At 36.5% G+C, this 27,494-nt stretch overlaps 4 protein-coding genes across 10 annotated transcripts; 2 read left to right on the forward strand and 2 right to left on the reverse strand.

Moving 5' to 3' along the window:
• Window positions 1–294: 294 nt before the first annotated feature.
• Window positions 295–4,974, reverse strand: LOC127258159 (uncharacterized). 4 transcript variants are annotated; one of them, XM_051284878.1, is made up of 13 exons: window positions 4,645–4,974; window positions 4,015–4,053; window positions 3,746–3,894; window positions 3,506–3,581; window positions 2,891–3,176; window positions 2,697–2,806; window positions 2,356–2,403; window positions 2,058–2,264; window positions 1,707–1,808; window positions 1,497–1,636; window positions 1,185–1,320; window positions 617–739; window positions 295–551 (listed from the first exon to the last, which is right to left on the reverse strand). In XM_051284878.1, exons 1-13 carry the CDS (start codon window positions 4,839–4,841, stop codon window positions 527–529), a joined length of 1,638 nt encoding a protein of 545 aa, XP_051140835.1. In that variant the 5' UTR covers window positions 4,842–4,974; the 3' UTR covers window positions 295–526. The 4 variants fall into 4 exon arrangements, with proteins under 4 accessions (XP_051140835.1, XP_051140834.1, XP_051140837.1 ...); XM_051284877.1 differs by having other exon boundaries at window positions 2,891–3,179; XM_051284880.1 differs by having other exon boundaries at window positions 1,497–1,627; window positions 4,645–4,973.
• A 4,071-nt stretch (window positions 4,975–9,045) lies between these two features.
• On the forward strand, window positions 9,046–10,108 carry LOC127258233 (uncharacterized). The gene is made up of 2 exons (XM_051285009.1): window positions 9,046–9,537; window positions 9,650–10,108. The coding sequence occupies exons 1-2, from the start codon at window positions 9,165–9,167 to the stop codon at window positions 9,730–9,732; spliced, it is 456 nt and encodes a 151-aa protein (XP_051140966.1). The 5' UTR covers window positions 9,046–9,164; the 3' UTR covers window positions 9,733–10,108.
• A 1,105-nt stretch (window positions 10,109–11,213) lies between these two features.
• Window positions 11,214–14,961, forward strand: LOC127258618 (heat shock factor protein HSF24). Its single transcript, XM_051285541.1, has 2 exons — window positions 11,214–11,833; window positions 14,123–14,961. Exons 1-2 carry the CDS (start codon window positions 11,630–11,632, stop codon window positions 14,708–14,710), a joined length of 792 nt encoding a protein of 263 aa, XP_051141498.1. The 5' UTR covers window positions 11,214–11,629; the 3' UTR covers window positions 14,711–14,961.
• An 828-nt stretch (window positions 14,962–15,789) lies between these two features.
• On the reverse strand, window positions 15,790–25,295 carry LOC127258477 (uncharacterized). 4 transcript variants are annotated; one of them, XM_051285328.1, is made up of 8 exons: window positions 25,127–25,295; window positions 19,621–24,847; window positions 19,273–19,502; window positions 19,103–19,187; window positions 18,335–18,539; window positions 17,949–18,254; window positions 17,144–17,853; window positions 15,790–16,872 (listed from the first exon to the last, which is right to left on the reverse strand). In XM_051285328.1, exons 2-8 carry the CDS (start codon window positions 24,697–24,699, stop codon window positions 16,252–16,254), a joined length of 7,236 nt encoding a protein of 2,411 aa, XP_051141285.1. In that variant the 5' UTR covers window positions 24,700–24,847; window positions 25,127–25,295; the 3' UTR covers window positions 15,790–16,251. The 4 variants fall into 4 exon arrangements, with proteins under 4 accessions (XP_051141285.1, XP_051141284.1, XP_051141282.1 ...); XM_051285327.1 differs by having other exon boundaries at window positions 19,621–24,738; window positions 25,079–25,295; XM_051285325.1 differs by having other exon boundaries at window positions 25,079–25,295.
• Between the last annotated feature and the right edge of the window lie 2,199 nt (window positions 25,296–27,494).

Consider the following 27,494-nt stretch of genomic DNA (forward strand, 5'->3'; position numbering starts at 1 on the left):
TTTCATAATTTATAATTTTTAAATTTTAATTAAATTATTTATTAATCTTAATCTATAATAATTTGTATTATATTTCACACTCAAACCAAACAAACCCTTTAACTCGAAAATATATATATATATATATTTATACTCCCTCCATGTCAAAAGAAAATATATAATTATCTTTTGTAGATAAACTTTTCAAATATTATTACTACATTTATATGTAGTATACATCCATTAAGAAAACCAAAATATATAATATTATAAATTGTAAAAATATTTATAATATTTAATAAATAGCAAAATTACTAAAATATCACCTTTTTCTTTTTTAAATGACCATTAAAAGATTGGGAGACAAACGACAAGAAATAGCCTAGCCTTGTAATAATAGCAAGCAAACACAGAGCAGGTGAAGTATGTTCATACTGCAAGAAAACAACACATCCAAACAACAATCATATTCTTCCCTCTTTCTACCAAGCTGAGCTGAACTGAGCCGAGCCGAGCCAAATTTTCTATAGGGTGACGCCATCGCTGTTTAATGCCTCGACCGTCTAGTTCCCCTGCAGCCATAAAATGTGTTAAAAAGAATCCGGTAGCTACAAACTTAATGAACATCATATACTACCGTGGGGATGGAGATCTGGCGGGAGACGGAGAGCGAGAACGAGACCAAGACCGGGAGCCATATCTTCGTGAGCTTCTACGGCTCCTGCTCGGGCTCGGGCTTCGGCTGCCGCCCCTGTACCGTCTGAAAACAAATATACTTTTTTAAATTAAGCCCAAATATGACTAAAATCGATTAACATTCGATGAAGAAACACATGCAGAAAGTAGCACCGAACAGAAACAACTGTTTTATATTTTTTGCTATGTTTCATTTCATAAAATACCATACTACCTCCATGTCGCAACAAGAGCTCCATTTGCTTTTGCAAGAAATTTTTTAATATTAGTACAACAAATAGAATTAGTAAAAAAAGACAAAAATGTATGTGTAATATATTGTAAATTATAAAGGTATTTATTATGTTAGATAGGTAGTATAATTACTAAATTAAAAAATAGTACCCTTGTTTTGAGAGTACGAAAATAGAAAATTGTATCATTTATAGACGGAGGGAGTATTAAATATTATTTAAATAAAAGATCCAAACTTCCAAACTCAATCAAGACAGGATAAGAAACAGACATACCTAGGAGAGCGGCTGTAACTTCTACTTCGGCTGCGACTCCGTCGCCGACCAAATCGGCTTGTTTCAGTGAGTTTCTCAAGCCTCTGCCGCTCTTGCTCTCGTTTCTTGGCCATTTCTATTGCCGTGTCTTTCTTAACTGCAACGAAGAGAGTGCAGAAACAAAAACCATTATGTATGGGACCAAGCAAACTACGGACAAACAAACTTAAGGGAGAAACATCTATTTCTCATTCTGTTTTTTCACAACTATTCGACCGTATGATGGTGATTGAGAGCTTCTCTTCAAGAATCAATTTCACAAAAAATCTATACTTTGTTTGTTTAGTTGTTTGTTCATGATCCGTTTAAGGCGTTCTTGAGGTGTTTCCTTCTTCTCGCCCGGTTGCTTAGAGAAATTCCCACTGCTGGCACCTTTGCTCAATTTCGCTAATGCCGAGGAAGCACTGCCAACACTAATAAATTTTTAAAAACTTTGTCGAGCAAATACCTGACACAATTTACTGAATTTGGCATAAATTTCACCTAGTTGGTGTTTTCAATTGTGCAGTGGTTCTATCTTTATCAAGGGATACTCCAGAGGCGGGGTCTACATGGAGGGCCTCAAGTATTCGACCAGATGATGGCCTGCACAAACGTAGAAGCATCAGATACAAACTTTAAACAGACAACAGCAGCTTCCATGTGGTCAAATGATGTCCAACTCTAGGATAAAGAGCTTCCAAAGGAAGGTTCTTCATCCCCCGGCAACCATGGTTGTAACCTAGAAAAAGATCGGCTATAAACCACGAAATTGGTCCCCAATACAAAAATGGAGGCCAATTAGGAGCAGGGTAAAGACGATTTAATCTAGCGTTAAAGGCTGGATGCTCTGACCGATTCAATGCAGCAACTTGGGATGGAGGAGATGGAGGTGGAGAATATCCTTCGAGCTTTGGTCCATCCCCATCACCGGATCCCCCAAATTCAGTAATATATTCAATCTGAGGAGTACTATCCTTGCTTCGATGGGCATCATCAGGCTGAACTCCACGTGAATAGCGCCTGGATTGTGGAGAGCGAGATCGAGATTTCGATCTTGACCTACACAAGAAAATTGTTGGTAACTCACATCATTCACCAACCAACCCCATTTGCATCTGAGGTAAAATCGTAAAAGCTGCCAAATATTTACCTTCTAGAACGTGGGTAAGCTTCATAAGTAGGGCTTCTCCTAGAATCCCTGAAAAATAACAAGATTGAACTATTCAAGCCCCAAATTTCCATGTGAACAGGTGTTTTTTACTATATATGATTATGGTGGATAAACATCTAATCACATATTTACTTTGAAGGATTAAAATCCGTTATTATCCTCAACCCGTAATTATTATACTAATTTGTATAATTATCCTATTGTATTTCATAGATGGGACAAACTAATCCTTAAACCATGATTAAATAATCCAATTCTATCCTTAAAAAGTGAAAACACCCATAGCAAATAGAGAAAAGGTATAGATTGATTGCAGCTACCGGTAAGGATCATGGCGAAGAACTCTAGTTCCAGTAACTCGGGCAGCTTCTCTTTCCCTTTCCCTTTCCATCTGCGAGGCCTTCCTTCTTTCCTTGCGGCTCAGTTTCCGCTGCAATTGACATATGCGAAGAGCATGTCAATTGCGTAACACTACTTCAGCAATAATTTCCATCTAAAACCAAAGAAAGCTTACAATAGAAGGGTCGCCTTTTATAACTTCTTTCTGTTTTCGAGCCTCCTCTTTAGCCTTTTTATCCATATATACCAGCCACCCATATCTCCTCACACCAAAATCTTTGGCAATTGATTCCATTGCTTCATCATTACTGTCATCACTGTTAAAATCTTCTTCCTCTTCCTCATCTTCTTCATCCTCTTCCTCACCATCAGAACCTTGATCATCGTGTCCATCTCCATCATATGAGAAACCAACTTGAGAATATAACCCCTTATTTGGTTGAGGTTGCGCCACATGAGGTCTGCTGTCATTACAGTTGTCAATATTACGAGTCAATATAAAAGGTCCGGTGACAAAGTAATAAGCAAATGCTAAAGAATCGTCACCTAGAAAGAAAAATGAATGGCTATAGATAGAAAATAGGGTAATTGGCATGACAAATAAAACTTGAAAACAGAAAAAACTAAACGATAATGATGTAATATTATCATACAATATTTATTTATCTTTAAAATTATTTCGCATCGAACAACATTTTGAAATATGTGCACATCCAATTTTTCGTAAATAAATACATGATATTTGACGCAAGAGATTCATAAATAGAGAATGTAATAAAAATATTTGTACCTGTCTGCTCCCAGGGCTGCTGTTATCTTAGCTTCCATCTCTTGGTCAACATACTGTAAGCCATCCTCATCAGTAACTGCAAAATTGTTGTTAGTGTTACAAAAGAAATTCGAAATTCCACATGCAGCTAAGAAACCCATCACTGTCCGTGGAGACAAGACAGCACTCCTGTTACCTAAAAAGGATACTTGACACACAGTAAAGAAAATAGAATATTGTAAAAAACCAAAAAGTACCGACATCCTCTGCGCCGATGCTTAATTAAATCCCGGTAACGCTCAAAATTAACAAATTCTTCTAACTCTTCCTCTTCCTCAGTTTTCTCTGGAACCCGAAATCGACGTGAACTACTATCTCGAATAAAGTCTAGTAGAGCGCGGCCATCAAATCTGCAAAAGAATTACGGAATCAATAACAATGCCAACAACTGCAACCCTTTAAGCTTTCTTCAATGTCCAACTGAAGACTTACAACTGCAATATTAATCAAAATGTGAGAATTATCATTACCTGTCAATCAACACATCCTGCTTCCCATTCCACGGTATCCTGAACCAAACCAAAATATTCAGCTCTCATGTTTGGTGAGGGTACAACTCATGCGAAGGCGCATAGTTGTGGATAAAACCCATACATTATAAAATGTTGAGATGTCCACAAAGAACAGCATAAACAGGTAAGACATAGACAAATTTATGGATAAGAAAGAAAGCCAAGACTCCTGTAGCATTTTCTCTAGCCAATACAAATTCATCTTCTCCACAAATTAGAATTCAGAATAATAGAAAATTAAACTTAATTTTGAATCCTTCCCATTAATTACAGCATCCAAATTCCCAATGATAAAAGGCTCCGTTATACAAAAATTATAGTAACACTTTGAATATGTTAGAACAAGAATAGGGTGCAAAAAGATGCATAAAAAATCACATACGCCCGAGGTCATTTAGCAATTAATTAAATTAACATTGAACTTTGCCGTATCCTTCTAAAACACAGATAAGCAATTTAGCAAGTCAATAGAATATACACATCTCCAAAAAATGTCACCACCGTTTACAAAGCACTCAGTAAGCCTAAAAAAATCCATAAAAAACCAGAAGGTAAAGCGGATAAAATGCAAGAAAGGTTCAATCATACAGGCCCTGCTGATCCTGCGTGGCTTGGTAGAGAGCGTCATCGCGGTGGATGCGGCATCGAGATCCAATTGCTTGTATCGACTGCTGGGGATCGCCGCGCCTCTTGGCGAGGTATATTGCCCGGCGCTGAGCGCGCTTCCGAGCAGCGTCCATCATGTCGTGCACCTTCCTCTCCGACCTCCGCGCCTCATGCCACATATTCCTCCGATCGATTGCGCACCCACTCCGATCAAATTCCGGGCCGAATTTGATTATCGATCCCCTTCAGAAAACCCTAGACTGCAGAAATTTCTTGATCCTCACAGAATCCGAAGTATGAAAAAAACAAACAGCGATTTTAGTGAACTCTAGAAGATTGAACGTGAGGGTATTATTGTCAATTACTCTCTCCACGATGCGTAACTATTATCATAAATAGTAAGCAGTGCAATAATTATTTTATTGAAATTTTGTTGATAAAAATAGGTTAACTTTAACTGTTACGGATAAGGGTATTTACGACTTTTTGTTGTTTTAGTTACCTATATTTCGCTATTTTTTGTCACGGGCTTCTAATTTTAAAGAATAAAGTTATTTTAACTTTTTCTTTTCATATTATATACTAATAATTTCATACAATATAATATCTTATGCAAAAGTAACATATTTTCACAGTATTTAATTTGCTGACTTATAAGAAAAATAATACATTCTTTTATACTACGTATATTATAGAAACATATGTTATTAGTTTATTGAATTATATAAAATATATATTATATTGAAATTAATAATATATTGTAATATGAAATTATATAATGTATTATTAGAATATATATTTTTTTTTACTTTTTTTTTATAATACAGAGTCTTTTTTTTTGTGCCCGTGTAAATTCCCAGTTGAATATGTTATAGACAAAATCTGAAGGTGTTCAAATTTGAACTCAGAATATATATTATAGTATCATATTGTGTAAAAAAAAATGTCCATCTTTTTTTTTTATATATATAATGTGGAAACCCGCATTCGCTACCGAAAATGTGCACGGGATAAATCCTGATCGAACCTAATATACCACGACCTCATGGTCACAAGTCCAACTCCTCCACCATTACGTCATCCCTTAAAAAATACTCCCTCTGTCCACAATTTATCTATCCATTTTGTTTATACACAGGATTTTAGGAATATTAGTATTATATTTGGATAAAGTAGAAATAAATGTAAAAAAAACTAAATTAACCCTGTATGATATAAAGGTAATGACATTTGTGTAATATATTGTAAATTAGAAGGATATTTGTAATGTTAGGTAGATAGTACAATTACTAAAAAAGGGAACGGATACTTTGTTATGGGACGGACCAAAATGAAAAAATGGATAGATTGTTAAGGTACGGAAAGAGTATATATATATAAGTGGTTATATTTTTATATAAAATTTTAATTATTGTATAATAAAAATAAAATAAAACTAAGCCTAAAAAACAATTCACTTATTATTTTCAGTTTATTATACAAGACCCACTTATTGTCTTAAACGCGGTTGGATGAGAAATTAAAGCCATTCCGTACAAGAAAATTGAAATTCTTTATATAAAAGAAAAGTGAAGTGCTAATCATATTGCCAGAAAAAAAAATCAATTATGTCTACACTTTACATACGTACATTTTCTGTGTGTTTATTTGGCGATTGGATTTTAAAATTTTATTTTATTTTTTTAATTTTTTTAAAATATTAAATCGAATATTACTTCTTTATTTTTTATATTATAATAAAAATTAATTTTATATTCAAAACATCACATCAACATTTATTTATATCACATCAGACAACTATTCAAATTCAAAATTTTTATTATTCAAATTTCAACTCAAAATTCAAACCCCAAACAAACACACCCTAATATTTTAATACTACTATTTGTCAATAATATTTTTTCCAAAATATAAACATTAATTTTTTCTAAAATATTATATTAAATATTATTTTTAATATTCCCAAAACTTTCCAAAAATCTTTTCAATTAATTTAACACGTAAACTTATATAAATTAATTTTCACTGTTATTAAATTGTGCTCATTAGATCGAAAACAAATTTGTTTAAAATTAGATAAAAATAAAAATATATATATTTTTTAGGGTAAAATAAAAATAGAAAAAGTAATATTTTATCCGCCAGAACAATAATTTTATTTTTTCATTTTTTTTATCTCAAAATAATTGTCTTATTTCTATTTTTATAACTAACTTTTCATATTTTTACAAAACTATTTTCACTTTTTCACAACAATTACATAAAATATAAATATTTTGGTTTTTTAAAAAAGAAATTACACTCATTATTAATATAATATTATTATTTCTTAATTTTTCTGTCTATCTCAAATATCTCTATTATTTTCCGACAAACGAAGTACTTTTTTACTTAAAAGAAATAAAACAGAAATCAATTTACATAACAAAAAAAATAGAGAAAATTTGGATAAAGCAAAGAGTATCATATACTAAAAATTAAATCATTATTTTCATCGTAAATTATACAATACTTCAGTGTGTTTAATAAAAATGCACAAAACTATAATGCGTTTTATGTATTGCGTGAAATTTCATTTTAATGTAAAATTTGTACAAAACATCATTTTTGTCTAAAATTAATGTTTAATTTTAAACAAAACCTTAAATTACGTAAGGTTTATAAAATAAAAAATATCTTATATAAAACTTTGTATTATTATATTCATATTTACAATCAAATACAATTTTGGACAAAAAATAATTTCATACAAACTTTATATTTAACACAAAAAAAATTTTAAGTAATAATAAAATGTTAGATATTTCATGCATTTTTACTTAAAAAGTCAAGGTGTTATATAATTTCCCTTTACTTTTATTACAAAATAAATTTTAAATATAAAATTCAATTAAATTAAATCAAGAGTAAAAATCATTTTTGGTCCCATTCACTATCAAAATTATTAATTTTGGTCTCATTCAAAACAAATTATCAATTTTAGTCCTATTCAAATGAAAATTTATCAATTTTAGTCTCAAAATGGTTGATTATGACTAAACACGGCCGTGTTTGCTTGAACACGGTCGTGTTGGATGACTCAGAAGGTGATTGGGCGTCCCAGGCAGCCAACACAGCCGTGTTGATTACCCTGCACTTCTGAACACGGTCGTGTTCCTGCCCGTGTTTCCGCTCGTGTTCTGAACACAGCTATGTTTCTGCCCATGTTCTCAACACAGCCATGTTCTAGGTCATGTTCCTGCCCATGTTCTCAACACAGCCATGTTCTAGGCCATGTTCACGACCATGTTTTCAATATAATCATATTGTAGATCATATTTATTATTTTTATCACTTTTTGGTTAAAATTATTTGATATATATTTATAATTTAACAAGAATATTTTTTATAATTATTTTATAATATAAAAATAATCAATTTTTAATATTTTTAAAATATATAAAAGTAATAATATTTTAAAATAATATTCCCTACATCCCACGTTGATATCTGGGTCACTGTAGACACGAGAATTTAGCATAAGTATAATTAATAGATAATTAAGAATATATTAGTAAAAATAATTATCATATAATATAAATAATTATAAATTAAGATTAAAATAATTCATTAGTTTAATTATAATTAAAATTAAATTAAAAAAATAGTGTGTAATTATTTTCCAAAAAAAGAAAAGTGACATGGGATATGGGACGGATATAAACGGCAATGTGGACATGGTAAGTGGGACGGAGGGAGTATCATTAAAAAATATATTAATATATTATTATTTTTATATATTTTAAAAATATTAAAAATTGATTATTTTATAAAATAATTGTAAAAAATATTTTTGTTAAATTATAAATATATATCAAATAATTTTAACCAAAAAGTGAAAATAATAATAAATATGACCTACAATATGATTATATTGAAAACATGGTCGTGAACCTGGCCTAGAACATGGCTGTGTTGAGAACATGGGCAGGAACATGACCTTGAACATGTCTGTGTTGAGAACATGGGCAGAAATATGGCTGTGTTCAGAACACGGGCAGAAATATGGCTGTGTTCAGAACACGGGCAGAAACACGGCCGTGTTCAGAAGTGCAGGGTAATCAACACGGCCGTGTTCAAGACAACACGGCCGTATTCAGTCTCGATCAACTATTTTGGGACTAAAATTGATAAATTTTCATTTGAGTGAAACTAAAATTGATAATTCTTTTTTAATTGGACCAAAATTAATAATTTTGATATTCAATGGGACCAAAAATAATTTTTACTCTTAAATTAATCAACTTAAGAGCATGGCATCATTGGCTGGGGTCAACCGCTGCTGCCCGATGGGGCCCACTATTTATTAAAATAATAAACATAAATAAATGCAGAAGTAGTAGTAGTAGTAATATTAAAATGCATACACCCAAACCGCAAGGCAATTCCATTTCTTAAGCAACACCGCCTTCCCCCGCCGTAGGGGTTGGCATCCACCGTCTCCGCCGCCGCCGGCCTGCATTATGTCTCTTCCACCTCGTCCATCGCCTCAAACACCGACGCCGCCCGGTCCACCTCGGGCGACGTCCTCCTTGTACAAACAGAACTCCTGGTCCCCCGACTCCCTCCGCGAAGAGGCGTGGCAGCGGCAGAGGAACCGCCGCGATCGGCGGAGCAGGAGCGTCACCGACGAAGATCTGGACGAAATCAAGGCCTGTATAGAGCTCGGATTTGGTTTCGGCTTCGATTCGCCCGAAATCGACCAGCGGTTGTCCGACACTTTCCCGGCGTACGGCCTCTACTACGCCGTCAACAAACAGTACAGCGACGCCGCTTCGAAACCTCCATGGCCGTCGCCGTCTCCCGTCGGCAGCCCGCACACCATTTTCGGGCCGGGTAACTGCTCTGAACCGTCCAATAAACCTCAATTCCGCCATAGATCGAGTCAATCGGTTCAATTTGGGGATTTCATTCAAAATTGGGGATCTAATTAGGGTTTCTGTTTCAGGAGACAATCCAGAGACGGTTAAAACAAGGCTGAAGCAATGGGCGCAAGTGGTGGCCTGCGCCGTCCGGCAATCTCCGAGCTGATCGATCCAAACTCCATTTTTCCCCAAATCGAAACAAGGTGAGCCAAACAGCAACCTATCATCATCTTAATTCCTAATTCGACGCCACTGTTGTTCTTCCGTGACCTCCTCAGATTCAACATATTGATTTGACTCCAATTTCTGTACTGTTTGTTTGATTTCGATTGTTCATCACTTTGCTGAACATCGTGATGATTCGTCCGTCTGCATATATCGTTGTGCTTAGGGCTAAGAATTTGGAATTTTGTAAGGGTTGGAGAATGGGTGGAGGCAGGTGGTAACTGTAACTCCGTAAAATGCCAAGAACTGGCAGTCATTTGTATACAGTAATTTTGTTTGTTATTTTGAATTTTATTTATTGTTGTCTCAGATTTTTATTTTAGATTTCGTTTATATTATGGTTGTATACATTTGAATTATTTTAGAAAAAATTTACTATTAAATTAATATTTTTCTCAAAAAAAAATCATATAAAATATTTGTTCTTTTTTTAGAGTTTGTTTTTTTACTATTTTAAATCAATATTACGCATTTATGATGTGAACACAGTTGCAATAACAATCCATGATTCTATTTTTATAAAATATTATATCAAAATATTATTTAAATAAAAATTAAAATCAACAATCAATTTTAAATCAAAACCAAATAAAATCTTACAAATGAGAATTTTTCGTTAAGCAAAAGATACAAAACATCACTAGGAATCGTTGAATATTATAAATATTTTCGAATTAGTCAAGTCACTGTTTAGAACTGAAGAAAGACATGCCGGTAATTCTTATCAATCAATAATTGTGTATTTGCAATAGAACCCGACTTATAATAACCAAGTTAGGCAACAAAGTTTTGTCGACACAAATTATGAGTGGTTCAAATACAGAAAAAGACGCGCTAATATCACATAACATATCGTAAAATACAAGTGAAATATTTGTTTAGACGAAAAAAAAGACAATTTTCAATGAAACCCTAATTTGCAGTGACTATTGACAAAAGTCAAAATCAAACACTTAGAAAATGTCGGATTATACTGATTGAATCATGTATTTTGCCATAGAATACTTTATGTTGCACTATTGAGGGTTAAACATCCAAATTCAACAACAAAAAGGATTCATCTGAATTTCTCCCGAATTTACATTTCATTTCACCAAAGTTTCTTTGCAGTTTCCATTTATTTATCTATATTTCAATTATCTCCATTTTAATAAATAAATAACCAAGTTGTTATTAATTTTTATATTTATCATATATTTTTAATAAATTTTATAATATATATTTTTTTACATTCAAACATTATTATTTTTTAATTTTTGTATTTAAACAAAATAACATAATTAAGTCGAATTGAGTAAATATAATATTATATATATATTGTGAGAATTATATTATTAAAAAAAAAATGGTTGAGCAAATAAATCTTAGGTAAATAAATAAAGGTTAAATAATTGCAGAAGGAGCAGTACATTTCTGACGTAGTAACGGCGAATGAGAATAAGAAAATGAAGGAAGAATCGTCCCCAAAATTCTTAGGGTCAGTTTGAAAAGTGTGCGTCGCGTCGCTTTTAATCTCCTTTCTAGAACACCTCCGTCGCTTTCTCTGCTCCGCCTTCCAATTACATCAATTTATTTAAATTCGTCTCTGGAAGGAGTATAATCGGTGCGAGAATATATATACATATATATATGATGGCCGATCGCCGCCGCCTCAGATGACGGAATCCATGGACAACCACCGCGTCTTCCTCTTCGGATTCTACTGTTGGGGCTGGGAATTCCTAACCGCGCTCCTCCTCTTCAGTTGCTACTGATCGATTCGATTGTTTTGGTTCTTCGCTTTATTTTTTTAGGTTAAATTTAGGTTTTCAAATTTTATTTGGGGATTTGGCGATAGGATGGCGCAGAGGTCGGCTCCGGCGCCGTTTCTGATGAAGACGTATCATCTGGTCGACGATCCGGCGATCGACGACGTGATCTCGTGGAACGACGACGGCGCGGCGTTCGTCGTCTGGAAAACGGCGGATTTCGCAAAGGATTTGCTGCCGAAATACTTCAAACACAACAATTTCTCCAGCTTCGTCCGCCAGCTCAACACCTACGTAAGCTTCCTCCTCCTCCATCTCCGAAATTCATTCTACGTTTACTGTCATCACTCATCGTTTATCTTCGTCTTCCATTGTTTTCGTTCGAATCATTTATACTTTTCTTCGTCAGTCAGTTCGTTCGTAGATCGGAAATTGATCGGAAAATTTCTCCGAACAGTTTCCAGTTTCTCTGAGAGAACATTTTTCTTTCTAAGAGCTTCTAGAAGAAGATGAATTTCGTAAATTTAATTTAATTTATTTATTTCTTTTTCAAAATTAGAAAATTTTGACGATTGTAGACTGCGTTGAACCTAAGCCAGAAACGTGTTTTAAAGTTGAGAAAACGGTAAAGTAAGCGTCTTTTTATTTTCCGACTTTTATATGCCCACACAAAATGCGCCACCCAATACTTCGGCTGGTTTTAGTATTGGGTGTGCTTATTTGAATTTTAATATTTTATTTTCCAAAATTAAAAATTAATAATAAAAAATTGCTTACTTTTTTTGAAAAATGCTAAATCGCATCTAAACACGCCCCAACCCAGATTGCATGCTCTTTTGACTATATTTTTATTTAGTAAAAACTTAAGACTTTTGATTATTTAGCATATCATTTAATTATTTATTTATGTCTAGTAGTCTACCAAATCGTAGTAATTAATTTTTTTAAACAATTGTAGTTTGACGGTTTATTTTACGTTTAATTCATTTTAATTGTTTTTTTTACGCAACTAATGTTTGTGGGATTCCACCTAAATATATATACTCCCTCTGTCTTGAAACTAAGTATTCATTTGCTTTTTGCACGTAGTTTTAAAAATATTAGTATTATATTGGGATATAGTAGAAATAAAGTATAAATGACTAAAATAACATTGTTAGTATGTGTGATATAAAGGAATGATATTTGTGTAATATATTGTAAGTTGTAAGGGTATTTGTAATATTAGGTAGATTGTACAGTTACTGAAGGGGAAATGTGTTATGGAAAAACTAAAATGGAAAAATAGATATTTTGTTATGGGAGGATTAAAATGGAAAAATGAATATTTGTTACGACAGAAGTATTAAATTTAATAATTAATTTAAATTAATTTTTTATGACTTTCAATTAGAATCCCAATTTTCTAGTAAACACACGTTCATTAAATCGTTTATTTATTATTAATTCATATAGTTAATTGACGAGTTGTTCGTTACAGACATTTTTTTTTGTGTGTGTGTGTGAATTGTGTTGGTCTAATTTGACTGCGGTGGAGTTATAGGCTTGTGTTTATACATTAATTTTGAAAGTTTGTGGAAATATTTGTAAGTTAAATATTTATTATGATATTTTGTGAATATGAATATATTATAAATATTTTTTGAAAAATTAGCAACATTAAAATTTTTAGAAGTATATAAATAAGTAAAAGTGTTACTTATTGAAGATTGATAAATTTAGAGTTATTTATGAATTAGGTGATGAATTCTGATTTATGGATGTGTATCATTGTCATAGTCAATGTCTTCATGGATACTTCAATACTGTATACGAAATATATATATATATTATACTGAATTTTACTGTATGTTAAAAAAGAATTAGTAATATGGTACCAAAAATTTAGTATCACAAATACATGGGAGTATTATTATATCCTTCTGCCAAATTTACTCCTTTTTTTTTCTTTTCATCTTTTAATATTTAAATGTTACTTTCTATTCAATATTTATTTACTACAATTGTCACTATTTTTATTATATTTCTCTTTTAATCCTCTTTAATTATGATGAACTTTTACAAAATAATACCATCTATTACTTTTTTATTTTTCTATATTTCTTAATAAATATTTATTTTTCTTAACTTGCGTGTCGGATCCTAATGGGCTATTTTAACTGACTGAAGAAGTAATATTATACTGAAGATTTGGTCTAAGTATGGTATAGCTATATACTCAATCATGTCGAAATATCAAAATTAAAAATAATAATTTTGGTATTAATATACCTAGTTATTTATATATATAAATATATCGAATACTATAATGAAAATCTCAAACTTCGTATCTTATTGTACCAAAAAAGTTTGATATGGTATCATATCGTATCAAATTTCCGAGATAATAATGATCTTGTCTTGAATGTCGTAGTAGAAAGTGTTTGAGAAATATTGATTGTTTGACCTATTTTTTAGTTCAATCAACTGTATTTGATTTGAATTATTATAGATACTCGTTATGATGTTATGATGTAACACTATGTGTATCACATTCTGAAATTTTAAATTTATTAATTGTTAAATGTAATATTTTTGCGTTAGGGCTTTCGGAAGACGGTGCCGAACAAATGGGAATTCGCCAACGAAAACTTCCGGCGAGGGCAGAAGGAGCTCCTGCTACTGATCCGGCGTCGGAAAACACAGAATCCAACACCCAATCAGAATTCTCTTCCAGAAACCTCCGGCGAAGAGTTGGGGTCGAGCTCGACCTCGTCTCCGACCCGAAGCCCAATAGGAGCAGTGCAGCAGGCGCAAATCGCCGACCTCTCCGGCGAGAACGAGAAGCTGAGGCAAGACAACGAGATGCTGAGCTCAGAGATCGCCGGAATGAAGAAACAGTGCGATGAACTGATTGAGTTTTTGACTCAGTGCTTGAAGGTGGCGCCGGAGAAGATCAGCCACATCATGAACTTTGATGGGGCGGGGGCAGCTGCCGGAGATGATGACGAAAAAGACAAGTGTATGAAGTTATTTGGAGTGGTGGTGAAGAAGAAGAGAAAGGAGTGTAGTGTGGTCTCTGATTTCCCAAAGAAGGAAGTGAAGAGAAGCGTGGAGGACGACGGCGGCGGCGGTAGGTGGATGACGGTCGCCGCCGCTGCCGGAGAGAGCGGCGGCGGAGTTTGTCATTGACCATTGCCTGCACGCCACGTGGCGGGTGGAAAAGAGGGAAGATCAAATGGGTTTTCCTTCCAATCGCCATTGGTGTTTTATTCTTTTTTTTATTATTTATACAGAATTCAAAAGTCACATTCGTCCATTTCTTGTTTCCCACCAAATATTTTACATTAGCCAAAGTTTGAGTTCTTTTTCTTAATAATTCTAAGTACTTAAATAAATTTAATAGATACTCTGTCTAAATATTTTTCTATTTTCTCTAATACATTATACATACACAATATCTTCTTTTTTTTTTTTTTTGCTTTTGCCATTCTATATACCATATTTATTAATATATAAAACATTTTTATAATATTATATGCACACAAAATAAATAAACAGGTAAACTTTACAAAACAATACATAAACCAAATCTAGCAAATGAATTGAGTGGAGCAAGTAATATTAATCATTTCATTTTAAGTTGAAATAATATTTGATATGCATTTTGAATAAAAACTTTATAATATAGTAGTATTAAATAAAAAATGAACATAAACAAATCAATAAATAGTACTGTACTAAAAGCAAAACGTAGAAAAAACAAATCCTAAAGGTGTGTTACTTATTAGTTTCTACACAAATGTTTATACTTAGAATTTTCCATTTTTGTTATATCCCAAAGTATCAATCTTTTTAGCAGTTGTATCTGATACCCCCCCCCCCCCCACATACCTTAGCAACATTTTCAAAAATAAAAAAATAAAATTAATTAAGTTTTATCCCATCGCACCACTTAAATAAAAAAAAATATATATATAAATATATTATCCACTCTTCTCTCTAATCTCATCCGGTAATTTCACTTTATTCTACCTACCTAAATTCTCATACCATAATCAAAATATTGCACCTGACATGGAATGAGTAATATACTAATAATAGCTATATGTATGTCATTTTATATCTTTTTGTACTAAAAATATGTAGCATATATTTTGTTACAAGCATCACATCAAATCAAATAGTAATGTTTAAAATTCACACCTCCAAAGAAACAAAACAGTTCCTTGTCAACATTAGAATAGAGATGAAACAAGACAAAGAATGAGTTGATCAAAAACATGCAACTTCTCAAAATTCATTGAGCATCCAAAACAAACAATCATTAAACCAAGTCGTTTTAAAACAAACATACAAAACTTTCAGGTTGTTGCACTAGATTAGGTAGAGAGACAGAGAATAAACACTTTCACAGTGCAATTCATTCGCAATCATCGAACAAGAACGAATCAACCAACCAACTACACCGACACTAGTAAGAAAACAAGTCTGCAGCAAGATAGATACGATAATAAATAAGGGCACCAAAAAGATACCTGACAAAGCTTTTCCATTAGTCTTCAACACAATAAATATAATATATATAGCCTCCAAAAAAGATCCCCGGCGAAGAAGCCCCATCGATCAATCGCAAGGGAAGCACCCAAATCCAGGTGTTATTTGTCGAAAGATAGATCATATAGGTAGAAATACCAAACTTTGGCATAATAGCAGGATGGTTATGGTTGGGTTCAGGTATTGGGATTGGGATTGACAGTAGTCGTCTGTTTAGCCACATAAATCTGTTTCATCTTCGACCCAGGAAGGCCCTGGTTCCTCCCATGGAAACCCAACCTTCGCTGAGACCATTCGCCCCCCGTGTTGTTCCTCTGAGACATTCCGCCTCTTTGGCTGTATCTGTAGCCGGAAGTATTACCCTGTCGGCTGGATGTATTCCTCTGAGAAAACTGAGATCTCGCAGAGCTAGTATTCTGGTGTTTGCCGTTCTCAGTTGTGTCAGTCTTGCCCAACTCAGGGTTGGGGTTACCAGAAGAGGTTTGAATTGGAACAGTCGGGGCAGATGAAGATGGGGCGGACCTCAATGGATCCACCAATCCTAGCTCAGGAGGAGGCGGGGCGACATTTTTATCTGCAGGAATGGAAAAACTTGGGCCATTATCTGATGGTGTTGGAGTTCGAGAATCAGTAAACCTATTGGCGTGTAGCGACTGGTCAATGGAATGTACGCGGCTGACTTGAGAAGGCAGAGCATTTTCCACTTGTGGCTGCAATGGTCGAGAGACGGGAACAGAATGATGCAGTGGAGGAGGAATACGACCCCAGTGGGCTTGGACAGACAAATCAGGGGCAGTCTGGAAAAACAAATGACCAATGTTATAACAAATAGTTAGTAGGTGCCGAAGAAACACAAAAGCCAACAGCCTTGCATATTTGTATTTGTTTGGGAGGTTTTAAAGATCTTTTACTATCCGTATAAATCATAAAATCAAACACCTATTTCTTATTTTTCATATTACTCTAAAAATTAAATTTTTATATATTCACAAGACACTCCTGTTATCAATATATGATAGTAAGCGGTGTGCATAGCATTAATGGAAAGGAATAAGCAAGATGGTATACCTGGAATGGAGAAACATCGAACATGGGCAAAGGGGAGGGTATGGGCAAGAGTGGAGATCCAGGGGCAAGATGCTGTTGAGTGGGACCCATCATATTCGGCGCATTTCGCTGCACATTAGCAGCCTTCACATTACTGATATCACCCTCGCTAATAGGCATAGCAGCAGTAGTTGGAGAGTTTTTCCAATCAGTTTGCTTTCCCGAAGGTATGTAAGTGGCACCCATAAAGCTCAAACCAACCTGTCCATATTGTCCGACTGGAGCAAAGTGATTATAGACAACCATGTGGGGAGGCCCTTGAACACCAGGAATGCCTCTAGGGGGACCAATAAAGGGACCCGAATATCCAGCTGGGGGCCCATAAAATGAGTCCATGCTAGTATGGCTTTGAGGCCAATTACCAAGAGGAGCAGAATTGGTTGGCGTAGTCTTTTGGGATTGGGGTTGCGATTGTGCACCAGAAGATTCCTCTTGCGGACTGAAAGCAAATATTGGCCCCCCCAACAATGGGTTCATCTCATAGAAGGGGAAGTGAGAAGGTGCGCCTCCAGGGAAATGAGAAATCATCTGGCTTGAGGAACTTTGGGGACTTGGGAGGGGCGGCCACAAGGATATCGGTGTTGTCTCGACAGAGAGATCTGCAGGAAGAGAAACAGTTAATAGCTCCTCACCCCTTGATTGGTTCTCCAAGTGCTGATCTCCAACGACACCTGTCAAAGCAAACATGCAGTCCAATTTTAAAAAAGTAAACCAAATATTCTAAATCTCATTCCTTCCTTTAAATCAGATCACACTTCCACTCTACCTGTAGCGTTGGCGTCGGCACCGCCGAAACTTTTGGTGTCATTAACTGAGCCCAATCTATTCCCTACTATCTCATCACTGCTGATGGCTGCAACAGCAACAGCAGAAGCAGCTGCTTCTGCTTCGGCCTCAGAATCTTGTATGGGAACACAGGAATCACTCAGGTGTTTCTCTTTCTCGAAGAAAAGGGTACTGTCTTTTTCAAAATTGTGCAACATTTGGACATCAGATTGGGCGGGTGCTGGAGAACCAATCACATTTGATACAATGCGGCTACCAGGTAGGACTGTTGGAGAGGTAACAGCCCCTGCAGAGATGAACAAATTGTAAACTTTTGTGATGGGTGAAAATTTAATAAAAGACTGTTAGCATAAAATATAACCTTACCGAATTGAATTTTTTGTCCGGAGAGCAGGGAATTGATTGTGCTTGCACCAGAAGAGAATGATTTATCCTTTGGCAAACTGGATGAAGTTGGCAAGATTGGATCGCTAAGTGTGCTGGAATGACCTCCAACAGATGAAACATGCATATCATACTGAGCAGGCTTCATTGTATCAGGAAATTGGGTCTGGCTCAGTGACATCACCACCTAGCATAATAAACATACATATTTATTTATGGAAGAACTTATAGTCAAACAAACTCCAAAATTCCCATGTTGATTTTTCTTGGAAAAAAATCCTAATAATCTAAGTGGATACCAGATCCACTTTTGACCAATCTGACATGCAGCCATAAGACTTTGACACCACACAGATGCAAATTGTACATGCAGAAAATTGTTCCAAAATTGGTTAAGAATCCATCAATTAGCTAATATATTTCAAATCACAAGACCCTTCAAACAATAATAGTTTACGTATATAATAACAATAAATAACTCACACAAAACATAAAATATTCAATATTCATGGTGTCATCACACAATCCTGAAACGAACAATAATGTTAAGATACAATATTGAGTTCGGTTTTCATTTAACCTTCAAACATCAGTTCTCATTTCAACTTTAAAATTTATAAAAATATCCATTTTCAATAAAGATCACATAGCTCTCCAAGCAACAGATAAAGCTCAAGCTTATTATAATACCAGTGGGTATGTTTTCTAGAATTATAAACAGAAACTGTAAATTTTGGCACAATTCATTACCTTATCTTTGCTGTCAAATGTTTGGGCAGGATCACCTTCTGTATTGCAATTAGAGAAAGTGGATACAGGGCCTGGCTGGTTCAGCCTGCAAACAAATGTAAATTTACATGAATAGTTAGTCATATTTGTTGCATAAACTTTAAATTATATTTTCTATCAAAAATATTTACTTGGTAGCCTGTTCAGAACTGATAGCAGGAGGTCCAATTGGAGGCTGGGAAACTGTTGTATTCAATCCTGTTGACCCTTCTTTGTTGGTAGTATGTGGGCTGCTCTCAGATTTAGTAAAATCCAATTGAGAGTTTCTTAATTCTTCACTGCTACTCGGACCATAGAGCTTATTGTGGCTTCTCGAAACTACATCTTTCGGTCTCGTGGAACGTAGTTGTCTGCGTGGTGGCTATGGGACAAATGCAAAAGGTAATTGCCTTGGACAAAGAGAAAGTATGACTGAAAAACTAAATAATGCCACAATTGGAAAGATGCATTAGAAAAAAGTTGCCAATAAGGATTTATACCTTGGTGGTTCGTGATTTGGCTTGGCTTTCTTTTTCCCTTTGTTCCCGCCGATCATTCAGCATTTGCCGTTTGGATCTGACTTCAATAAAATCATCCTCATCACTAGGAGCTTCTATACCAGGTTGTTGAAACACACGCACCACACCACTTTGTAAGGGAGCATCAACATCCTCCTCAGAAGTAGTTCTCAAGTTCATTTGGGAAGTATCCTGAGTCCTACTTGTTAGTTTTTTTGCGGACTCTTTTGCAATCCTGTCTCCAGAACCCTCCCTAGGATTAGAATTTCCAGAAGCAGAGGGTACTGTCTCAATGCTTTGCTTCATAGTTCTGTTAGACACTGCACCCCTTTTAGATCCGCTTCTAGCAAAAGCTCCTACAGCTTTTCCCATGCTATTGTTAGACTTGTCATCTATGCCACTATAATTAAAAGAAACCAAGCCAGGCGGTTTCCTATCATTGTTCTCACGGATTCGAAATTCAGTTCGCTGAACAAATCGTCGAGGCCTTCTGAAAACCCCATTTGGATCTGCTGGCATATCTTGACCTTGGAATGAAGGTCTCATGCTTGGATTTTTAACCACATAGGCAAATCTCTTCCCCCTACCACCAGATAATTGGCCCACACCGCACGATCCACCTAGGCTTTTCTCACCACCTACAGGTTGCCTCATTGATTGTGCCAATCCCCTTGCCTTCAGTGGCACCGAGTAACTCTTCAAATCTGAATGATGATGTCCTTTCTCTTCTGCCTGGGTGCTATAGTCTGACTTTATTTTTCCAACATTTGTCCCACCTGAAGAAGATGAACTGGCAGCGGTATTATCCTTGTGAATTTTAGTATCCACAGCTGTACAACGTCCTTGGGAAAGGTTTCCGTTAGATTGCTTTGGTGATGCAGAAATAACACTTGGCTGATTATTCATTGAACCAGACGGCACCTTATCATGGGCAACATTTTGTGCAGAAGCATCTCGAGCACCTTCATGAGTCACAGAGCCTCCAGCATTCTGATTCAGATCAAGATGACCACTCGCATTAGGCTGAGTAAAAGCCATTGCTTGAGGGGCTATTGGCAAAATTCCCTGTGATATCGGAGATGTATAATGGAGCTGACCAAATTGGAACATCGGACTCTGTGATTGAGGCATGTGAGTTATGGATGGACCAATAGGAGGATGGATGTGAAGGGGCATCTGTATGGAACCAATCTGTATAGCAGGGACTGGAGAAGGTATTAAAGAAGGACCCGTGAAAAGCCCAAACTGAAGCTTAACAGGTAAATCACCCTGACTTCCAGAAGAGGAAGATGGCAGGTTAGTATGACCAGATGCAGATGTAGCACCAACAGAAGACATAATGGTAGGCTGGGCGTTTAAACCAACACCACCAGACGAATCAATGGGTTCTAATCGATCAGTAGCTGCCAAAGAATAAGGAGCATTAGCAGACTGTCCAATGGTACCGTGCAGTGCAGATTTTTCAGGGCCTGAACAAATATTAACACCTGTTCCCAAAGTATCATCTGGGGGTAGAACACATTGTGCATCACAAGGAAGCCCATCAGCAGGCCCTTTTTCTTCCACAGCATCGGTAGAACTTGCAGGTACCCCATATGATCTGTCTTGAATCACTATATTTTTCTCTGAACTATCACTTGGTATTACAACTTGAACGCCCTCATCAAAACCTAGGACCACATTGTCCATCAGTTGTGGTGGGTCTCTTTTGTTTAGTTCAAGCTCATCAAACTTTTGGTTCAGCTCCAGGTTTTCCTCATCCCCTTCTCGCAATTCATCCTCTTCTCTATAACCATCTTCATCCTCATCATACTCTTCTTGCTGCTGCATCCTGTCATCATTCTCAAGAGCCCATTCTTCATCCTCAATAGCAGATACTGAATCCGATGAAACAGTGGCAGCACCATTTCCAGAATTATCATTGTGGTTAACAGATGGAGGAATTAAACTTATTCTCTCTTCTGCAGCAGCAGATATTACAGGAGATTCCCCAGATTCATCCAGCTCATCATGGGACAAATGAGGTGGAGAAGTTGGGGGGCTGGAAACAGAGAGTGAAGATTGTGAATCACACCTTGATGCGTTGTTCAGCTTTAGTTCTTCAGAAGTACCATTATCTTGCTCAAGTCCAAAGATCTCAGATGCCTCATGGCCTCCTTGATTATTACCGCCATAAGCTGTCTGCCTAGTTGATTCAGACATTGCTGATTGTGTATAATGAATGCTGCTGTCTTGGAGGGTTGAAGGATCAGTACGGTCAATAACTCCACTCCTTTGAGCCAAAGCAAGTGGAGGAGGAAGAACACGGGGCTGCCTCATGGAATACCTTGACCTCCCATAGGAATAAAGGTCATTCACCTCAGAATGTGGATACAACTGCTCAGGGTATGGAGGATGGTTACCACTGGGAGAGAATTCTTGCCCCCACCCCCTATCACCATACTTATCTGCAAACTCAGAGTCCATCTCCTTAAATTTTCCAAACGAATCAGCATTCCCAGGAAAGCTCCACCTGTGATCTTTTTGATACCCAAACTCATCTGGATAGGGCTCTTGCATCCCTGGTTTCAAGTAAGGCCTAGATGATGGAACTCCTCCATGGAACTCGTTATGCTGGGGTGCTCTACTACCACCAAATACACCCCGGGTTGGATTAAAAGGACGTATATCCTGGTCAGGTAGCGGTGAAGGGAAGCTACTGCCATTCTCAAAAATTTCCCTTCGCCAAGAATTAATAGCTTTTCCTCTTTCAATCGTATTTGAAGTGCCTTCTCTAGGAGGATACGGCTTTGAGCTCATCTCAACAGATCTATTATAAGCAGATGAATCAAATGAACCTGACGTCATGTTCTCCAACATTCTCTCACCATCTTCCCAGGTCTCCAAATCCAGATTCCTGTAAGCATGTTTTTCCTGCATTGCCGACTCCGAATTCTCATCCAGAATAGTTTTAGACACAGAAGAACTACCCTTTGATGCCTCTTCCTGCCTCCTAGCCATCCTTGCTTCCAATTCCTGAAGCTTCTGCCTGGCAGCTTGCTTTCTCCTCTCTTCCTCCAACTGGATTCTTTTTTTCTCCTCTTCCCTGGCAATTCTTTGCTCTTCAGCTCTTTGAATAGCCTCAAGGCGCTCCTGTTCGGCCCTCCAAGCAGCTTCTTGGGCCTCCTCTTCAAGCCTTCTCCGCCGTTCCTCCTCTTCTCTAATCCTCCTTTGCCTCTCCTCCTCCTCTCTTCGAGCTTGCTCTATAGCTCTTTCCTGCTCTTCAATGATCCTCTGCCGCTCCAGCTCCTGCATTTTCTGGACCCTTTCAAGTTCTGCCTCAAAAGATTCCCGAACAGGATCATGAAAGTCTGTAGGTTTAGCAGCATCTTTCTTCCTCTTAATTACCCCAACAAGACCTCCTGAAAATATATCCCCCTTTTCATCAAAATCAGTAGATCCATAACTCAAGAAAGGATCTTCAGAATAATGTCTGTCACTTTTTGAAAATCGTTTATCCCGCCCCATGGTCAGTATTGGATCTGCTACTGAAAGCATTTTCCCAGAAGTACCAGAATATTTGGATACAGTATTATTCTGATAATCCATGCCCCTCGGCCTATTAGGATGCTCGGTGACATGAAGATCCCAAGAATTTCGTTCAGCTCCTTTGTTTTTTAATGGTTCTGTTGAATAATTACGCTGTTGCTGCTGTTGCCATCCTACAAGACCCGAATCCCTTCTCGCATACGCAGAATCTCGGTTAAGTAGGGCATTGGCATCTCGACCAATGTCTCCAGAATGAGGTGGGGTGTACCTACTCTCCTTCATCGTGTTATTATGACCACCCATTCTTGCACCAACATCATTATTGTAATCTCCTCCTCCTTGAGCACTAAAACCATCCTTCGAAAAAGTAGAGGATCTCCACTTGCTGTTTTCTCTACCTTCCCTACTAGAGGCTCTCGCATCTTTGTTGAATGGGTCTATTTTAAGGACTTCACTAGAAAAATTCTTTCCAGTTTCATTGTCTCGTCGACCCCATCTGTTATATTGATTCTGCGGGAGTTTGTGAGGTAAAACACTGGGCCTGGGAAAGTCAAAATCTCTGTCCCAATAATTTTCAGGGTTCAAATATCCATTATCTCTTCCTCGCTCCATAAATCCATGGCCAGTATCACGTTCATCGTCTGCCCAATCAGATCTAGGAGTCACACTAACCAGTGGCAGTGGATTAGGAAGATTTTCTTTCTTCTGAAAATTATCAGCTATTCGGCCACTACCGACTGCATGCCCTTCACCGCCATACTCCACCAAGCCATTTCCACCCATAATTTTTGAAGAATGTCCCGGTGTATTCATATCAACCACAGGTCCTAGATTACGGTCCCTTTTATCCTGAGTCAATTCATCACCTGAGACCTGCTTCTGCTTTAAGAGCTCCTTGTGTTTCTGTGACGCCCCAGATGAAACAGGCCTTGCAGCTTGCAGGGATGGGAAATCCTCACCTCTCAGAACCACGGCTTTCTCTGCTGATGTCGTAAAGGTTTGAATTTCAGAAGCAGGACCTACCCCTACCCCACTTGGGCGAGCTGAAGGCGGCATATAAGAACCAGTTGCCCGAGTTGCTACATCCATAGAATCCATCCCATCCCCTCCAGTAACGCCAACACCAGTATCATTCTTCTCTGGCATTCCAGCAGTAGCTGCTGCAGGTTTGGTCCATCCCACACCTGAAGAAGAGGGTCTTGCACCAGTTCCAGTGCCTGCACCTGCACCAGGCCCACCAGAGCCTGATATGTCGAATTTCTCATGTTCTTTCCTCAATGATGGCAAATTCAAGGGGGGTGGAACCGATAATTTTGAAACAGCCTTTGCAGGGCCACCCCGGCTCCGGGACAAAACCAACATCCCACCGCCACCTCCACTCCCTCCCCGGCTTCTCCCAGCAGCAGCAGCCTGCCCGTAGGAACTGCCACCTCCATTAAAATGAGGATAGCGACCATGATGAGAAGGTTGATGCTGCTGCCCATAAGACTTATTCAGATTCACCGATACAAACTTGGAGCCATGATTGGCCATCTCCAGAACGGAGCCAAACCCGAACTGGACACCCCGATCCTGCCAGACCACCTCAACACATCAAAACCCTAATCCCACGCACTAGGCCCTCTCCCGCTTTACACAAACACAATAATTTATAAACAACGCCTTCCCTCAGCAGATCTCACTGCAGAAACAAATAAACAATAGCAACAAACTGAAAACCCTAGGCCATAAGAGCAATGACAACAATAATTAACCAAAAAGAAACATCACCGCCACATTAACCAAAATAAACTCATTATCAGAGCACTGAAATCAAAGTAAGGATCGTCAATTAATTTAACCTAGAATCGGTAAACAAAATCGAATCGGGGATCGAGTATTAAGTGTGCGTTCGATAGGATGAGCGTCATACCTCGGGATGGCTTAGGATACAATAGGTCGCGTGTATTTACGTACGTACGTCGAGTGGGCAGAGAGAGAGGGAGAGAGACGTGAGGCGAGACAGAGAAGCCCTCCTGGTGGCGGCGGCGGCGTTCTTAGTCGACGGATTACAGAGAGAGAGAGATCGAGAGACGGACAGGCGGACGGACGGACGGACAGAGGAACGCTTTTGGTACAGAAAATACCTTTTATAATTGATTTCGATTTTTTCGTTTTGATTTAGGTCTCTCCCATTTATTTTAGTTTTTTATTTTTTATTTTATAAATATATTTAAAATAAAAATAGTATCAAAGACGGATGGGGTATATAAATATAATTAATTATTTTTAAATTCAAAAATATTGTACTTATTTTGAGAAAAAAAAATGTTGCCGAATATTTAAAAGGAAGAGGCTAAAATTTTAAGTTATTTTTTAACTAAGCTAGGCAAAGAGAAAAAAGTGGAGTATTTTTTAGAAATAGTCATCTAAATCAGTTTTCATAAATTTTTCGAAACAAGACTTTGAAATAGTATTTGGTTTTGATTTGAAATTAAAATTGTAATTTGAGTTTTCTTTTTTAATAATATTTCAATATAAAAAAATTAAAATATAAAATAATCCCTTCATCAAATAACAACAATTACATTTGTATTTGTTTTTTTATACTAATATTTAAAAATATTATATTTTAATAATAGTCCGTGGTATTTTAGGTTAAATGAAAATTTTACCTTTCTAAGTTTATTTGTAGTGAAATTTTTTGGTTGTGTTTCTTTGAGAGTTTGAATTTTAAGATTGAGATTAGAATAATTTTATAATGCGTTAGATATTAATGTGATATTTTAAATGTAAAATTGATTTGTAATACTTTTTTTTCAACTTATCATGTCTATTTTTTCATGTTTGTACACTTATTCAGTCACTTTAATTTTTTGGAAAAAATTATAAACTTTAATCTTATTTTAAATTTTTTAATTTACAATTTTTTTAATTGTAATTACACTAATAAGTTATCTTAAATTTAATCTAATTCTTTTTATTGTACAATAATTATTTTTATTAATATATTTTTAAATTATTTATTAATTATATCCTTTCTAAATTTTTGTGTTTACTGAAAAAAAAATATGATAGTCAGGAAGGAGGGAGGGAGTATAATATAAAAAAATAAAAACAAATACTTGATTTATATTTTTAATGAGAAAAAATTAGTGAACAATATAGATTTGCCAAAAACTTGTAAAAGAACGTAACTAGTCCGGAAGCTGACACGTTCGGCGCCTAGGCCACGCCCGTGTTGAGGCCCAGACCAGTCGTTCCTTGTACGCAACACGCCCGTAATATACTATACAATACGGGAAAATCATGCGGAACACATACCTGCACCAATATATGAGTCATTAGTCGACCGTATAGGACAGGAGCTCGCACACATGGGACGGACTATGGTCGAGAACCAGGGGCAGGAATGTCAGTCCGTGACAAAACTCCCCCACTTCAACTTGCAAACACCCACGTGCGACGCTACTTAGCACACTGACATTGTTTCTTGCACCCTTGATATGCCTCCAACATCACTCCGTCGACCATTTCTTGCATACCCTTATGTTTGTGCTCACCAACAACCAGCAAGGTCTTTTGCCATAATCAACCCACATGCGACCCAAATTCCGCTGCGCATCTCCACACACCATCCGGGACATCCGTTGTTGCGACTTGTGCGATTTTTGCCCGAAGATTGTCCTTAATGTGGTTTTGCTCTACAAACAAAGCTCAACCCTCTTGGCCCTTCAGCAACGTCGAGTATACTCCCCTTATTTGGGATGTCCAATTTCGTTAAAACATGTTCTTCCTTGACGTGCTCGGCAACGTCGGATTGTCCAATTACCTTAAGACATGCTCATCCTTACGTGCCCACAGACATGCTACTCGAGCAATGTCCACTTTGTCGCTTCGTTCGCCACCAGCGTTAAGGTCCGCTCTGATACCATATGTAACATGTCCGGAAGCTGACACATCCGGCGCCTAGGCCACGTCTGCACTGAGGCCCAGATCAGCCATACAACATGGAAAAATCATACGATAACACGTACTTGCACAAAGATATGGGTCATTAGTCGACCATACAAGACAGAGACTCGCACGCATGGAACAAACTATGGTCGAGAACCAGGGGCATGAATGTCAGCCCGTGACATTTGTGTATCTTTATGACTCGTTCGGTAAAATCAACATCGTGTTGTGCTGATTTGACTGCAACAATATAAGATCCATATCAAATAGAAAAATATAACTTTTATAAATGAACATACGGAAATAAAAAACATAACCCTTGTTGATATAATTATAAATATAAAATTCAATAAATATTTCATATTTTTTTAAAAAAAAAATTATAGTAAAAC

Source organism: Andrographis paniculata, unplaced genomic scaffold, assembly GCF_009805555.1.
Source record: "Andrographis paniculata isolate CXL003 unplaced genomic scaffold, ASM980555v1 Contig59END, whole genome shotgun sequence".
Lineage (NCBI taxonomy): Eukaryota > Viridiplantae > Streptophyta > Magnoliopsida > Lamiales > Acanthaceae > Andrographis > Andrographis paniculata.

What these genes read in the sequence shown, in the direction of transcription:
- LOC127258477 (XM_051285328.1), bottom strand. Translation starts at nt 24,699, where the DNA reads ATGGCCAATCATGGCTCCAAGTTTGTATCGGTGAATCTGAATAAGTCT. An exon ending in CCAAATCACGAACCACCAAG is followed by an intron (nt 19,503 to 19,620) that starts GTATAAATCCTT and finishes TTTGTCCCATAG; the next exon opens with CCACCACGCAGACAACTACG. An exon ending in TCGATGTTTCTCCATTCCAG is followed by an intron (nt 16,873 to 17,143) that starts GTATACCATCTT and finishes TTGTTTTTCCAG; the next exon opens with ACTGCCCCTGATTTGTCTGT.
- LOC127258618 (XM_051285541.1), top strand. Translation starts at nt 11,630, where the DNA reads ATGGCGCAGAGGTCGGCTCCGGCGCCGTTTCTGATGAAGACGTATCAT. An exon ending in TCCGCCAGCTCAACACCTAC is followed by an intron (nt 11,834 to 14,122) that starts GTAAGCTTCCTC and finishes TTTTTGCGTTAG; the next exon opens with GGCTTTCGGAAGACGGTGCC.
- LOC127258159 (XM_051284877.1), bottom strand. Translation starts at nt 4,841, where the DNA reads ATGTGGCATGAGGCGCGGAGGTCGGAGAGGAAGGTGCACGACATGATG. An exon ending in TAAGCATCGGCGCAGAGGAT is followed by an intron (nt 3,582 to 3,745) that starts GTCGGTACTTTT and finishes ACAATTTTGCAG; the next exon opens with TTACTGATGAGGATGGCTTA. An exon ending in CTTCGCCATGATCCTTACCG is followed by an intron (nt 2,404 to 2,696) that starts GTAGCTGCAATC and finishes GTTATTTTTCAG; the next exon opens with GGATTCTAGGAGAAGCCCTA.
- LOC127258233 (XM_051285009.1), top strand. Translation starts at nt 9,165, where the DNA reads ATGTCTCTTCCACCTCGTCCATCGCCTCAAACACCGACGCCGCCCGGT. An exon ending in GCACACCATTTTCGGGCCGG is followed by an intron (nt 9,538 to 9,649) that starts GTAACTGCTCTG and finishes TTTCTGTTTCAG; the next exon opens with GAGACAATCCAGAGACGGTT.